This window comes from Astatotilapia calliptera, chromosome 8, assembly GCF_964374335.1.
Source record: "Astatotilapia calliptera chromosome 8, fAstCal68.1, whole genome shotgun sequence".
Lineage (NCBI taxonomy): Eukaryota > Metazoa > Chordata > Actinopteri > Cichliformes > Cichlidae > Astatotilapia > Astatotilapia calliptera.
The window spans coordinates 26,965,950-26,982,452 of record NC_137429.1 but is presented as its reverse complement, the minus strand read 5'-3'; the positions used below and the strand labels follow the sequence as shown (position 1 = coordinate 26,982,452).

The following is a 16,503-nucleotide window of genomic DNA, read 5'->3' as shown; positions in this document are numbered from 1 at the left end:
GTGGAGGAAATCTTTGACACAGGAAGTTTGTGTGTGTGTGTGTGTGTGTGTGTGTGTGTGTGTGTGTGTGTGTGCGTGTGTGTGTGTGTGTGTTGGGACAGTTACTTTAAGACACAACATCACATATCTCTGGTTTGCTCAGGGACTGTGAAAAAATGATCGAGTTGTGCCCTTTCACGCAGCCTCTTTTCATACCTTGATCCCCCCCCAGGAGTGGTTAGATAGGAACTCCACTGGTGATGTTACACCTGGTTGGACAGGGTACCTCAGGAGGAAGTCTAGCTCTACAGGGTTTATATCTTTATTCATCAGGAGTATCTGGGCACAAAACAAACAGGAATAACTTTACAATGATGCGTTTTCGGTACAGAGCACATCTCCTTTCTACTTGATTAAACCCAAACAGGGCCGCCGGTCTCCGGAGAAGCCTGTTCAGCAGCAAACGTGTGCTCAAAAACAAACCGTGCAGAGGATGAAACCGGATGCACCTTCCTACCTGGAAAGCGAGCTGAGCGATGTATGTGAGCTTGTCACACTCAAATAGGCCTCTGGTGGTGTACTGGAAGACTGAGGAGGTGATGCTGTCAATTAGGTTGGACACCCGCTGCTTTAGACCTTCTGCAGGCTCAGCCTTCAGAACTGCTTTCTGGAAGACCACACTAAACGCCTGAGGACGCACAGGAGCAGGTACAATACAGAAACAGTGTCTGACATCAAAGTGTTAAAAGCACAAGAATAACAGTACTGTTAGATACAAACTCATAAGGTAATCCAATAAAGCAAATGATAACCCAGCAATTGGATTGTGTTCATACTGATCTTTAAGTATAAATTAGATATCATCAGTCTTTGTCATTTACAGCTGACTTGATGGATATGATGCAGTGTTCTAAGAATGAACTGATCAATACTACTTTGGCTCTATAAGGAAAGCCGACAGCTGTAATTGATTACAACGTTTATGTATGTATAAATATTTTATCAATGTGGTAAGCTTGAATGAAAAACTTTAATGGACATAGACAATTTTAAATTATTTCTAAACACAAAAATAAACAAAATAAAAATCTTTTGCAATGGACCTCATTAATAAGTAGGATGTTTTCAAAATCTGGTCATCTGTGCTACAGAGCTCCAATTTTTTAATTACAGCTCAAAGCTCTTTTTGCTATAAGGTAAAGACCCTAAAGTATTAGCTAGAAAAACCCAACAACCAGATAAATATCAAAGAGGCAAAAAAAATCATAGAGAGACAAGGACAAAGCAAAGTGAGAGTAGACAGTTAATAACATGCAGAAATAGCACATAAACATATACCACATAAGGAGTGAAAGGTTCTCAGTGCATTGTGATCGCACAGCAACCTGAGCCTATAGCACTAAGGGACGTTCATTGTTTTAGGGAGCTTTTCTAACTTTCTAATAATTGTTGCTGCACTGGATCTGACTTCTGATTCCAATATCACGTCATACTGTGATCCTTCAACATACTGAACCATGCAGAGTTTGAAGTACTGGAAAAACAGTTTGTTTGCACTTTTTGCAGCGACTCTAAAATAACTTATTACCACAGAAATACAATAATTGTCCTCTTTCACTGTAGGAAATGTGCTGTCATTTCTGTTCATTTAGCAGATTCACACTTAGCTCTGAGGTTGTATACAGAACACATATTATAATGTATTTCATTTCATTCACAAGGTCAAAGGTACATAAACACTGAATGTGTTTTCATTTTATTATGTTGGGAAATAAGACGGGCCGAGGCAACTACCTGCGGAGTCGGAAGAGATTGCAAACAATATCTCAGGCTGCCTTCTCTCAGCACTGCCTGGCTGACAATATGAAAGACATTATGCTCTACATAACCACATTAGGGAGCCACAAACACAATAAAAGCAGGGCAAAGAGCATAAAACACGGTGAGCAAATGGAAGGAGGAGGGAAACAACAGAGAAGTGAGTGTAAAGAAGGGTCTCACTGGGGGCCCATGACAAGGGTCGGTAACATGGTGGGTCAATAGACAGGGTACCTTTAGAGAGAACTGATACATGGGGTGGATTTTATTGAGGTCGTTCATTGTGAAGTACAATAAGGAAGCCCGTGCTGCTGCTGGTCGGAAGTGCTCTCGAGCCTCATTGATTTTGGTCTCTGTCACCTTGGCTTCTTTTACCTGCAGTAAAGTAGTGCAAACGGAATCACACTCATATACATCAGCACAGACGAGGATATACTCAAGGTCCATCAATCAGTTAATGATGAACTTGTGCACAATCCAATAAAACATACTCCAGTGAAGAGCAGTCCTGTTGCAATTTCACGCTTCAAAATGTCCTCACATTCTGTGGATCATGACAATCATGCTTTTTTTTTGTTTTAATAACCAGCAAACGCCTGTGCAATTATGTTAAGGATGAACATCTGCAAAGGAAGCGCTCATCTCCTCACAGACAGAAGGCACACTCTAAGATTAAAAAAAACACAGAGCTTTTAAGAAGTGCTCTAAACTAATTCATCTTTGGCAGACATCATACGCTGAGCTGATGTGATCTTGTAATCTGACCACAAGAAATAAAGAAACAAAGCAAGGGAAGCAGAGCTGAGAGTATGGCAACACTTTAGGTGACAGTTATTCTGCACCTGCAAATGGGAATTATTGAAGAAGTACAGTCTAAAAAGGATACTGCATTCTACATTTCATTTAGGATAACATTAGAAACAAACTGCACTGATGCAAAAGTGTGCAGAGACAGGTTGGCAGATGCAATCAGGCAACATGCTCTGTGGACTATGATGTTCATAGATGAAATGGAACCTGGGGAGGTAGAGGTATGCTTCTGTTTGAATGAAAATCAAACAGAAGCAAGACAGACTACATGGGTCAAGTACAGAGAGTGCACAAGAGATGTGAAGAAGAGAGTACACAAGTTTCAGGTGTGATTTGCAACAGAAGGAAGGAGCAAGAGCGAAAGAGAAGTTTTACAAGATGGTAGTGAGAACTGCTATTATGCATGGAGACAGCGGCACTGACAGGACGCCGACGCGGCACCGTTGAAGATATTAGGAGTTTTATTAGGAGCAAGCAGGATGAACAAGATTAGAAATGAGTACATGAGAGGAACAGTTTAGGTTGAACAGTTAGACAGCCAATGTTGAGGTGGTCTGAACGTGAGCAGAGGAGGGATAGTGGACAAGGGATGTTGAAGATGGAGTTGCCAGGCAGTAGGAAAAGAGGAAGACTTCAGATGGTGTCAATGGTAAGTGCTCTAACGAGAGCTTGTAGTCAGTAGTAACACTGTCACTTGAAGGCTGTGATCTAAAGTGTGAGAAAAGATTAAAGCAAATAGAAGACAAAAACCTTTTCTTCGATCTCAGCAGCTGTGCGTTTGGTTGTCTCCAAGTTTTCCACCAGCTCCGTGTCACTGAGGAAATTTCCTGAAGCTGAAGACAAACGGGATAGCAAGTTGTCCTCCAACGTCTTCAGAGTAATCTTAAAGTCGTTCTGTTGCTTCGTCAGGTCAAACTTTAAACAGAAAAAAAAGAACCTCAAAGACAGAACTAATCAATACAGTCTGCATCAGTTGTCCGGACACATGGAGGGGGTTTTCTGGGATGGATTAACCAGCTTCTGTTTGGTTGCCAACATCAAACTTTTTCAGAGTCACCTAACCCTTGGTGTGATGAGGCCGTCGATTTGAATAAGATGGGAGGGCGCTTTGATGGGGAATTACACACACATCTTTTCTGAATGAGCTTTTACAAGATGCCGTGTTTACAATTATGTACCAATGCAGGCATCATGCAGTGCAATAATGGGGTTATTACCTCCCCAAATGCATTAGAGCAGTCCGTCTTCTAACAAAGCTTTCAATCTAGCAGGTTTTTCTTTTCTTTTTTTGGTTTTGGCTTAAAAAAATTACCTGAGAGAAACTTTCACTTTTTTTCAAAGCCTGGTGTTTGACAGGAGAACAAAGTAGACAGAGCTTCATCCTGCCCTGTCCTTCATTATATTCTGTTGCAGCTCCTTGTTTCTGCCCGTTAATGACTTTGCTTTATTGAAGTTTCCCTTAATAGAAGCCTCTGCGACCTTTGAATTGTTGTAATTACTGGAGGGTGGGCTGTTGTGAGATTTGCCTACTTGGAGGGTTGTCGGGGACGGATAATAGCACAGGGGTTTTTTGAGTGGCGTGGTCCCTGACAGGCGGCTGGTAATACGTTTCTGGCAGTGCTGTTTCTGCCCACGTGTAATCACAGAAGATGCTGATGGGGTGGGGGTGGAACTGTTCCTCCTCCCTCTGGCAAAACTCACACATGACAAAAGACGTACTTGGCTTCGATCGCGCCAGGGGAGCAGATAGTTTAAGAGATCACAATGCTTAATTGTTCTCTTTATGACAGTATTTCCTACTGCTGTGATGAGAGGTATTTCACACCATTGTTAGAACTAATTGAGCCTCTGTTTTGTTGAATCCCAGATGCTTTAAATTGTATGTTATTACCAACTCTGTAGCAGAAAAGTTGCACACAGAGAATGAATCGTGGCATTTTAAGGAAAAACCTGACATGTGTGTGTGGTTGGAAAAGAAAAGAAAAAAGCCTGGTTTGAGTGGTAGACATTTAACTGGAGTGACTCAACTGTGACCTTCTACTTGCCTGCACTCTCTGCTCTTGCGGGGAAAAGCTATCCAAGCTAAAACATTCCCAACTGGATCCAGTAATGAGTCAGTTTTTAACGATTAGCTTTCCTCTGGCACATTGTACTTGTAATTACCCTTGCTTTGGAAAAACAAACAATTAACCAGTCAGCAGAACACTCTAATTGGGATTAAAATAAGATATTACATCTATCATTTTTTTAGGCAAATGATTAGCGAGAGCCAGCAAGCAGCCCTGTTAAGGTAATTTAAGAAGTGGAGCATTTTAGCTCTCATTAATACCGAAAGGCCTGCGCCGGAGCGAATACGCAAGCATGCACACATGTGCACACAAACACACTTGCATGTGCTTAGGGAGGACCAGACGACGTAGTTATTGTGGTAAAAGGTTGTAGACTCATCCCCCTGTGCACTCTCCAAAAAGGCAACTTGACATTTTAAGCTCCTTAGCTCCATCTTTGGCTTTGCTTAAATGAGAGCGCTTTCACCCAGCAGTCATCTTACGGCTCAGTAGCAACGCTAACCTCATTAAAGGTATAATGGCACAGAGTCATTCGAAGAATATAAACAGGTACAGCCAATTTGCACTCCCTCATCAATCTGATGATTGTTATCACTCCGGGTTGTTTACTGACAACAAAGAGCCATTCAGCACTTCATTCTGTCGGCCACGTTTTGATAGGAGGGGGTTCGGGAGTGAACACAGCCAGCAACAGCTCACCCCCACCCTCACCCCAACCACCACCCACCTTCAACTTTCAGCGTTAATTAAAATGATAAGTGAGCTCTAGATCTTGTTTTTTTTTGTCATCCTCCAATCTCAGTGAAATGCTAATTAAACAAGCTTCATTAAATCAAACTTTATTTCTTCTCGATTGGATTTTGCTGAGGGGGCATAAGGCTTAAAATAACTCTGGCATTTTGGCTTTTTTAACTTCTCTTTTCCCATTTTCATTTATTAAAAATGCTGATTTGACTTTGGATGGAAGCCCACAGGTTGGAGTAAAGAGCTGCCCACGGAGACCCAACACAAACAAAGGCACCTCAAGAAACCATCAAAATGCAAATAGGATTGTGTTAGAGTAAATCTGCCTCACCCATTAACAGAGTTCCAACAGTATCTTCCGTTCTGATCTCTCTGAGTCGCTGCCGTCAGCTACACTTGTACTCAAGAAGGAATTTCTTATTTCCCCTTCACTCCTCAACTAACAAGAGCTGCATTTAAGGAACAGTGAAAGTGTGTCAATGTGTCGTCTAATTACTGTGGTACAGTAACGCTATCGGCCAATCAGTTTCAAGCAGCTGATATGCACTGCAGCTTTGATCAAGTGAATTTTGGGTTAAATATAAACATCAGCCCATACTATGGATATTGGAACTAAGAGCTGCTCATTACTTCTCAAAAGTTGTCTACAGAGCTGCCAGCAACTTGCAGTAAATTGCTCACAGTACTGAGTACTGAGCCGGACAGCTGCAGCTGCTGATCAACAGAGTGGAACAGCAGCTTTCTAATCCTTGCTGCCTGAAATAGAATAGCTCTACAGAACAAAGGCAGCCATTTACATTAAAAAGGGAAATACACCTTAAAGCGTCGTCTATCTGCATCTCCCTTGATTTTGGAGATGTGTGAACATAAATGAGGCTACCAAAGTAAAACGCTTAAAAAAGCTTAAAGCTCCTTACGGGGAGCATCAAGACAGGATTACATAATTCTCAAAGTTTGGTGATAAACGGCAGCACGTCAAAGGAACAGTACCCAGGGTGACTGCAACACAATGGTAAATTAGCACATGTCAGTGCTTCAAAAGTGAATAGGATTTTTTGATTTAGGATTAACTGTTTAGCTGGGCAGTGCTTCAAGGGCTTTTTCTGATATTGTCTATCATCAAATGATTTAAGATGGTAGCTTGAGCTTATGAAAGCATTTATTTCTGTTTGACCTTGCATCAAAGCAATGTTTCCAGCAATGAAAAGACTGTTTTACTCAAACAAAAGGTGAAAATCAAAGAAAGAAAAGGAAAGCGTGAGGTCACATATAATGATTACTGTTCTGTAATGTCTTTAGGATCAATGTTTGCATAAAAGGTGACAGTCTGCACCGTTTCAATAGGAGCAGAGAACAGTGTGATAGGCTCAATGTGATGCTCACTATACGATAAAATATCTGCCACTGTCGGAGTCAAAGCAGGCTTTACATCTGACCATTACAGCCATATCTCTTTGATGTGTCAGCAATTTACATGATTTTTCCTATATACAGCAAACAGATTGAATAACTGCATGTATTACAAAGGGTTGGCTTGAAGTGTGGGTCAGCTCCCTTTTCTGGTTACATGGAACATGACTTTGCAGTTTTGGTGCAATCATAGTTCAACTCAACTGATCTTTTCCACAATAAAAAGGATATTTTTTATTCGTGGAAAAGATCTCTGTTAAAGTAATTGTCGAATCAAGTTTAGTAATAGTTAATTCAAAACAAACCCACATCTGCAACCTGCTTTGCAACCCACCTTCACTCCCCCCTCTCATTCTGACCTAATGGTAAATGGACTGATTCTTGTATAGTGCTTTACTACTCTACCTGAACACTCAAAGCACTTTACACAACTTGCCTCATTCACCCATTCACACAAGCACTTTTTTATATGCTTTTCAACTTAAGTGTTTCTATCTGCCCAAGAATATCCTGCTCTTGGCAGACTGGAGTAGCCGGGAATCAAACCACCAACCTCGCTGACCTCCTCCTACTAACTCCTGAGCTACAGCCATCCTGTTTAATCGTTGTCATATTTGCTGTTATGGTTTCTCCTTTCTCCACACCTTCAGGTTTTTGGGTGCACACATGGAAAGGGATGGAAGTAGCAGAACACAACAGCACTGCTAAATATAAAATAACGCAGATGCCCAGTCACAAAACAAAATCAGCACTTAATCCGTGTATTTCATTGTGTCCAATCAGAAACACACCAGAGACCAGGTATTTAACTGATTACTGGTTTCTGTTTGAGGAAACTCAGTAGGCAACTATTTGCTAACATGTTGCAGAAATGCAATCAGTCCAAACGACACACACTGCTGCTTTGATGTGCGACCCTCGTATCAGAGAAGGATAATGGTAGCTGTATGATCGCGGTGAAGATTAAAAAATGAGTGAATGTGCAGTGTGCTTACGAGACAGCCTGCACAGACAGACAGAACCCCTCTGTCACAAGAAGGTACTGACAGAGCATGAGAAATAGTGCGATGATACAACTCCGATTGATTTCTGCATTTAAAATGAACCGTTTCAATATTATTTGTGCTCTCGGAGCAATATGCAAATGTCCTGTAATTGGGAATTAGCTCTGGGCAAATGCTTGTGTGTCACATTAATTTCAACAACTCCCCTAAGAAAACACTATTGGAACACTGCTGGGAAACTGTGAACATCACCATACCTGAGGATGGACGTTATTACACTTTGAATTTAAAACCACCATTTGGTGTACATTTAAAAATGTTTCATTTAGACGACTTCATGCTCACACACATGCCACGTGAAAACACAGGTGCCGATGTGCACGTTCACAGCCGTGCAGGTTCCCAGTCTCCATAAGTGCGCCATACTAAGCCTCATAATTATCCCACATCCACCAGCCATTAATCAAAGATGCTAGCTGATTGTTTTGGAATCAAAGAGCCCGGACCTTGTGATGTTTAAAGACAGACGATCTTTTCTTGCTGACGAGAACCATTAAGGATTGATAATGACGAGCAAGAGTGTTATGTGCAGCTCTAGGAGGCCCCTGACTCCTCTGACTGTGACTTTTAATTACACCTGCTCAGAAAAGATGTTAAGAGAGAAACTCAAAGAGTCCATCGTGGAATGCTTGTTTGTTCTCTGATAACATCCGAGCAGTGTGACAGATGCTCTTTTCATGTCTGCTCAGGTTCACTTTTACATTCCTGTAACATATTGGATGAAAACGAATCTGTCAAAACTCCCCTTTGTTGTCAAATAGTTGTATCAGGCAGGGTTGCTCCTTGCCTACACTGACTTTCTCACCTTCAGCTGTTCCAGATCAGGTCTCTCCATGCTGACCACGGCAGTCAGCAGCTGGTCCTCCAGACCGTCTCTGGTCACTGTGAAATTTATTAAGGTGCACTGGGCCTGCAGCTCTGGCTGATAATGAGGGCTGGCAAGCTTGGTGTGTAAAATGAGACGGAAACTGGGATTGTACTCACACTCCTTGTCTCCAATCTTTATGTACCTGTTTGTAAATCAGGAACAGAAACGTTTGATCAGTGAGGGTTTCTTAGTGAAAGTAGAGATTCTGAAACAGCACATATAATAGTGGACAATGTCATTATTGGCAAAGATCTAAACATCTGTCTTTTCTGTCTTTCATATGTTTAATACAAACAAATATCTTCAAACTGGGACACTTGTTTGTAATGAGAACCTGTCAAAAATGTCACACAACCTTTCTGCAAGGATGATAGTTTTTGACAATGCCAAACCAACTGATTTTTCTTCATGACAGATATAGTTTAAAAAAAATACTCTCAAATGTATTACAGTCATTTCCTGAAAATGCTGCACATTTAAACTGCAGAAACTTAGGAAACTGTTAGGGACACATATGACGCTCTAGTAAGCCTGAATTGTCAGTACTACATGTCCTGTGACCCTCTATGTGTATTTAACAGTGACTGAACCAGACAATATTTATAGGTGTGGCTATGCTGAGACCATTACTTACATCAGGGTGTCACCAGACCAGGCTTTTATTTTGTTATTTTGTCATGTGGTTCACTCACTCTTTTCACTGGCTTATTTAGGCACAAGGAGGAACACCACACACACTCTATCATAAGCTTTTTTTATATAACTAACTAAAATCATGAACAGCTGTTTAAATCCTAAAGTTCCTTCAATACACTGTAAAACACTTCTTGTTGCTAGGTAAGTTGCTTTTCCTACTTCCTAGTGGTAAATGGACTTGCACTTATGTAGCACCTTTCTGTTAATTTTGAGCATTCAAAGCATTTTCTACTAAAGCTCTCCTTCACCCAATCACATACACATCCACAGAGGGATTTATCTCAACATAATCAATTTTATCCAACATTCACTTGTACACTCACACACCGACGGATGTATCGGGAGCAACTCAGGGCTACAGTTACTTGCCCAAGGATACTTCAACACATGGACTGGAGGATCTGGGAATCAAATATATATATATATATATATATATATATATATATATATATATATATATATATATATATATATATATATATATATATTTGTTTGTATATATATAAATGGCTAGGGTCACTGTCACTACTGATAGCATGGACCAATGTCTGGAACCCATAGAGGTTGCACAGGTAGTCCAACCAAATATGTGTCATTGCCAGAAGGTTTGCTGTGTCTCCCAGCACAGTCTCAATAGCATGGAGGAGATTCCAGCAGACAGGTAGTTACTCTATGAGGCATTGGCAGGATTGGAGGCAGGGAGTTCTTGGAAGATGAAGGAATTGATACCACTGACTTTGCCCCCACATCTGCCAGACCTAAATCCAATAGAACATCTGTGGCATATTATATTTTGGTCCATCCAACACTGTCAGATTACACCTCAGACTCTCCAGGGGGGTCAGTGTAACCCTGGTCCAGATCTGTGTGGAGATTTCCCAGGAAAGCGCACGTTGTCTCATTAGAAGCATGCCCTGATGTTGTCGGGCATGTGGGGCTCTTCTACTGAGTACCATTTTAAGTTGCTGCAATGAAATTTTGACCTGCTGCATAATTTTTACATGATTTCAGGAGGTCCTTCAATTCAGCTCTCTGTAAGTTGATAGTTTTCATTTCCATCAATTCCATCAAACAATATCCTTTCATTGCTAACACATTACCAAGTTAATAAATGCCACTGTCCATCTTCATTAAAAAGAAATGTTATATAGTGTAATCACTGATAGAGCTCATGTATTGAATCTAATGAAGTTAAATGTATTTAAAATGTTTTTGTGTGGAAACCACAGACATACTAAAATGGTTTATTTGGAAAGTTCTGCTAGGCTTTAACTAACAATAGTTTCTCAAAGATTTACATTTATAGTGTCTATTTTTAATTTGTCATGTGGTGTCAATAATTAAAAAAGGCAGTGAAAAGAAAGTGCTTGTTGCGGTGTTACATACGAGTAGAAAGTTTCCTGAATTAGATCATTGTCTGAAGCAGTGCCTTACAATGCTTCATTCAGTGCTACAAGTATTAAGACACCTTTCAGCATGAGCCTTACCTTCCCTTCTTGATGGTTTCTCTGCCAAGCAGAGGTCCAAGAACAGGATCTAGCGTTTCTTCCAAGTTCTCTATCAGAACCACATCACCTGCTGCCAGCGCTCTCTCTATGGCATCTAGGTACCTTTAAGGTACAAATAACAATGAATCTGTCAAAATTCTGGTTATTAAATGCCCAAAAAACCTCAGTACTGCAGTTTTCTATGAGGCTCTTACCCTCGCTGTCCGATGCGGATGACTTGCAGGTCTTCACCATATTTGTTTTTGATCCACTTGATGCCCTGCAGCTGGGGGTCCACCATAAGGGGCCAGCGTTGGCAAGAAGTAAGAATGGTAGCATTCTCCGTGGACATCCTGTCAGCAGGTAGCCCCTCATTCTGCCATGTAGCAACGTCAGCGTCGTCAGTCAGCAGTGTCAAAGGGTCCAGGTCATGCGTCACTGGGATAGGAACCTTACACGTGATTTGCATTTTAATTAGTTTTTCCCAGTGAACTGTTTCAATTCTTCTTCATGATGACTGACAGGTCACAAGTCACAGCAATGGTGCGTTGTTAAAAAGGAACAGATAAACTTTTCCCTTTAGTATTTAAATCTATGTTCATCAAAAGTCGACTGGCAACTGCTGTTAGAATAAAAAACATTGTGGTTTCCATGTAGAGCAGGATTACATTTGGGACTATTTACATCTGCAAATAAATGCCCAAATTGGTAATCCTTTCTTTGGATCATTATTGTATGTGATTTGCATTAAACTTTGGTTAATAGCGCAAAGTGGATACTGGACTATCTCACAGAACGTCCACAGTATGTGAGGACACAGGGCTGTGTCTCTGATACGCTGGTCTGCAGTACGGGGGCCCCACAGGGAACTGTGCTGGCACCGTTCCTCTTCACCCTCTACACTGCAGACTTTTCCATCAACTCCCCACGCTGCCACCTACAGAAGTTCTCTGACGACTCTGCCATAGTCGGCCTCATCACAGGTGAGGACGACTCAGAGTACAGACAGTGGACTCTGGACTTTGTAGACTGGTGTCAGCAGAACCACCTGCTGATCAACGGCGGGAAAACGAAGGAGTTGGTGGTGGACTTCTGGAGACGCAGACCCACCACACTGACACCGGTAAACATCCAGGGAGTGGACATTGAGATAGTGGACTCTTATAGGTACCTGGGTGTTCACCTGAATAATAAACTGGACTGGAGCCACAACACTGATGCTCTTTACAGGAAGGGTCAGAGCAGACGCTACCTGCTGTGGCTGCTGAGGTCATTTGGAGTACAGGGAGCGCTTTTAAAGACCTTCTATGACTCTGTGGTGGCATCTGTCATTTTTTACAGTGTGGTATGTTAGAGCAGCAGTTTATCTGCAGCCGGGAAGAAGAGGTTGGACAAACTCATTAGGAAGGCCAGCTCTGTTCTGGGATGCACCCTGGACCCAGTGCAGGTGGTGGGAGACAGAAGGACTCTGGCCAACATCTCTGATGGACAGAGTCTCCCACCCCATGCATGTAAATGTTGCTGAACTGCAGAGCTCCTTCAGTGACAGACTGCTGCATCCTAGATGCACGAAGGAGCGTTTCTGTAGGTCCTTCCTCCCTGCAGCTGTCAGACTGTACAATCAGAACTGCTCCCAACAATCAGAGATGTTTACATCTGCGCTGTAACTGCAATAAGTTAATTAACCGATTCGCACTACAACCTGGTTTGCCTCTTATCTGTAGCTATTTTTATTTAATTTAATAACTGTACAATACTCTGTATATAGTAACCATTGTCCTTAATGTAAATATGTAAAAAAATTGTGTATGAAAGAAAGAGTACTTTATTGATCCCAATGTGGAAATTCCTCTCTGCATTTAACCCATTCACTCGGTGAAGCAGTGGGCAGCCATTGGGCGCCCGGGGAGCAGTGTGTATGGACGGTACCTTGCTCAGGGGTACCTCAGGGTAGCTGTTCAGGGGAATCGAACCCCCGACCTTCCGATCATGGGCAACCACTCTACCTACTGAGCTATCCCTGTTTCTGTTGTGTCCTGTGTACTCTTTGTTTGTATATGTGTCTTTCTGGCTGCTGTTACAACCAAATTTCCCCTTGTGGGACAATTAAAGGATTATTCTAATCTATTCTAAATACTAAAAAATTAAAACAAGAAAATTAATGTTTAATAATATTAATAGAAGAGCTAAACCATCAGTGAACAGTGAACATAACAGACATGTCTCAGTCAGAGAAGCTGACGGTGGTAGTGATAAAAAGCAATGCAACTTGTTATCTGTGCTACCACTGTTTTGTATTTGTGCCTCAGGACTTCTGTGAACATTCGGCCGTGGTATTTTCAAGCACAGAAAACAGGCATTATATTGCTAGTAATGAATGAATGTCTCTACCTTCCTAGCCCGTTTTTCCCTGATTTTCTGATTCTGACTACAGTTGAGACAGTGACATCACAGTGACATTCCAGTTTAGTTTTTTTTTCTCTATTGCCATTTATTTCCATTTGCGTTTTGATTTAACCACCAAAACTACGTAGTTAGGCTTGCAAAATGATCGTGTTCTGGATTAAAATATATCTTTTAATCCTTCACTTTAAAAAAGGATGCTTAAGGTGCCTGTTGTGTCAAAATGTGATGTTCCTGCCTGGTTGTGAGACCCATCTGTCATCGTGATGGGTGATTCATGACACCAGTGTCAGAGGACACCTTGTATTTATCTCTGAGATGCCATAGAGTTTGACTAAACAGCAGTGTTTAGTGCTGTGGGAATTAGACCAGCAATGTACAACATAACGTTTTCTCAGTTGGGCCTCCAGGCAAACAAATGTCCAAACAGGTACAATCTCTTTAACAACCATTATGAATAAAACGATTGATCGCAAATTAAACTTTAGTTAAAGTTTCAGGGGTAAAATTTTACTGACCTCCAAATAAAGCCAACCTAATTTATTTTAATAGATTAAATTATAGAGCATATTAGCAGATTTACATTAATTATATAAATCTGCAAAATACTTTGCAGATTTGCAGCCTCAACCACACTGCAAGAGAGGTGGGCTGCTTTCCTTCGCATTTTAACAATTCAAACAGGTAGCTCAACGCAGGACTTTTACTTTTGTAACAAAACACTGCTTGTTGGTGAGGGTTCATTTCAGCCAGTTTGCTTCACAGGTGGACTCAAATCATGGAAACACTATTAGTGGCCCAAAAGGCCAGCAGCTGCCCAGTAATGGAACATTTACCAGTAGCATTACAATTTGCAAGCAATAAAAAATAGATAAACAACACTACATAACATTTTATAACTGCAGTTGTTAATGTGTCCTATCAGCCATGATACATGACCTAATTAATTCATAAAGTATTCTAAATGTTTTGCGTAATACAAACCCGTTGTAACTGCTGAGTAAGCATTAATATCCCTTAAGTCTATTTTTTTTTTTTTACAAAAGCTACTTATATTTACTCAAGTTATATTATTAATCATTTAAATTTGAACCATTTTATAAAATATATATAAGGTTTTCTGAACAGATTATTGTTTTTTCCACTGTACATTTAGCTGTGGGCAAAATTCCTAAAGTCCTGACATCACTAGCAAACAATAATTACATGCAGAGATAGAGAAAGACCAACAGGGCCGGTTGCAGATTCATTTCTGTGTTACATTTCAGTCAGATTTACAAGTAAAGGTTTTCAAAGACTTTTCACAATTCTTGCAGTGTGGCTAATTCAAGTTGAAATAACACATAATGAACCCACCTTCAGCTGACTGAGATAAGGCCTCCACGTGCTGTCCATAAGCTGGACCCTGTAGCGCTTGGTAAAATATCCTAGGTAGGAGATGAAGGTGGTGATGAGGAGAACATCTCCACACAGAGTCCTTTCCTGCTTCTTGAAGTTCTCTACAGCCTCTGCCCAGCGAACATTCTCTGATGCTAGACCACCCACCTAAACAGAAAATAGCAGCAGACCACTTTTAAAGTTGTTGTTTTTTTTTCATTTTTCCCAATGAAATACCGTCATTCCATCATCTTCCCCAAAGCCATTGTGGAAAGAATCAAAATCAAATGATGGCTGCTGCTGCCAAGGTGCTAAACCATAATTTAAGGAAATCTCCACAACAATGCCTTAATACCTTTGAGTTGTTTTTTTTTTATTACCATTTTTAGGTTTAAACACTCTGCTTGTGCACCGACACCACTACTTTTTACTTTTTAGCAATGACCCAGTGTCCCTCCAGGGATCAATAAAGTTCCCCTCAATATCTTATGTCCTCTAAACTTCAGAGGGCGCATGCACTAACACAGACTGCAACTTCTCAGTGCACATCACAGAAATACCGTGCACTTCAGCAAGTTGACTGCATTTGCACTGACATTTTGGATTGACTAGGCAATAAGCACAACCTCAACCTCTGTTTGTTGCTTCTGTCAGGTCTTTTAGAAGCTTTCTCTGAATAATTTAGATTATCATACTAGCATTGTCAACATTCATCTTTGCATTTTGCTGCTGTAAGCAGGAGATTTACAAACCAAAAGATGATTACAGGATTTATGTGTATATGTGAATATGTATATATATATGTGTGTGTGTATGTAAATGTATTGTGGACCTAAAGGCAGAGACAACCACACTAACATGGGGCAAATATATCTATATTTAAAGATATAGATATCTTTAAATCTATCTATATATATATATATATATATATATATATATTTAAAGATATAGATATCTTTAAATATATATATATATATATATATATATATATATATATATATATATATATATATATATATATATATATAAAACACCCAGCACGCCCCTGCGGGCGGTTTATCCTTCAAGCTCGGGTCCTCTACCAGAGGCCTGGGAGCTTGAGGGTCCTGCGCAGTATCTTAGCTGTTCCCAGGACTGCGCTCTTCTGGACAGAGATCTCCGATGTTGTTCCCGGGATCTGCTGGAGCCACTCGCCTAGCTTGGGAGTCACCGCACCTAGTGCTCCGATTACCACGGGGACCACCGTTACCTTCACCCTCCACATCCTCTCGAGCTCTTCTCTGAGCCCTTGGTATTTCTCCAGCTTCTCGTGTTCCTTCTTCCTGATATTGCTGTCATTGGGAACCGCTACATCGATCACTACGGCCGTCTTCTTCTGTTTGTCTACCACCACTATGTCCGGTTGGTTAGCCACCACCATTTTGTCCGTCTGTATCTGGAAGTCCCACAGGACTATATATATATATATATATATATATATATATATATATATTTACATATATAAATATAAATAAACATACTTTCACACTGTGTTAATTAACGTTTGTCCTGGCAGTTTTTCCAAAAACTAACTGGAATAAAGTTCCAGTTAGCACTTTAAGTTCTGTCATCATTGGGGATGATTTGATTAAATTATCCTCCAAACTGTTGGCAATCTAGGAACAAAGAAAATAATAATTACTGAGTTACAAAGTTAAATTTATTTATAAAAAGTCTGGTTGACCTTCTCCAAAATATCAAGTTATTGTCACCACCTATAATGACTCAGCTCTTATATT

The 16,503-nt window shown here is 40.7% G+C and overlaps 1 protein-coding gene across 1 annotated transcript in view; it reads right to left on the bottom strand.

The window, feature by feature from the left end:
* dnah9 (dynein, axonemal, heavy chain 9) overlaps positions 1–16,503 on the bottom strand; it is a 196,292-nt gene that overhangs the window by 54,070 nt on the left and 125,719 nt on the right. Inside the window, 8 exon segments of the mRNA XM_080305671.1 lie at positions 196–318; positions 497–667; positions 2,032–2,172; positions 3,358–3,522; positions 8,700–8,904; positions 10,946–11,068; positions 11,161–11,396; positions 14,705–14,893. Of these exon segments, the coding sequence (XP_080161797.1) occupies positions 196–318; positions 497–667; positions 2,032–2,172; positions 3,358–3,522; positions 8,700–8,904; positions 10,946–11,068; positions 11,161–11,396; positions 14,705–14,893 (1,353 nt within the window).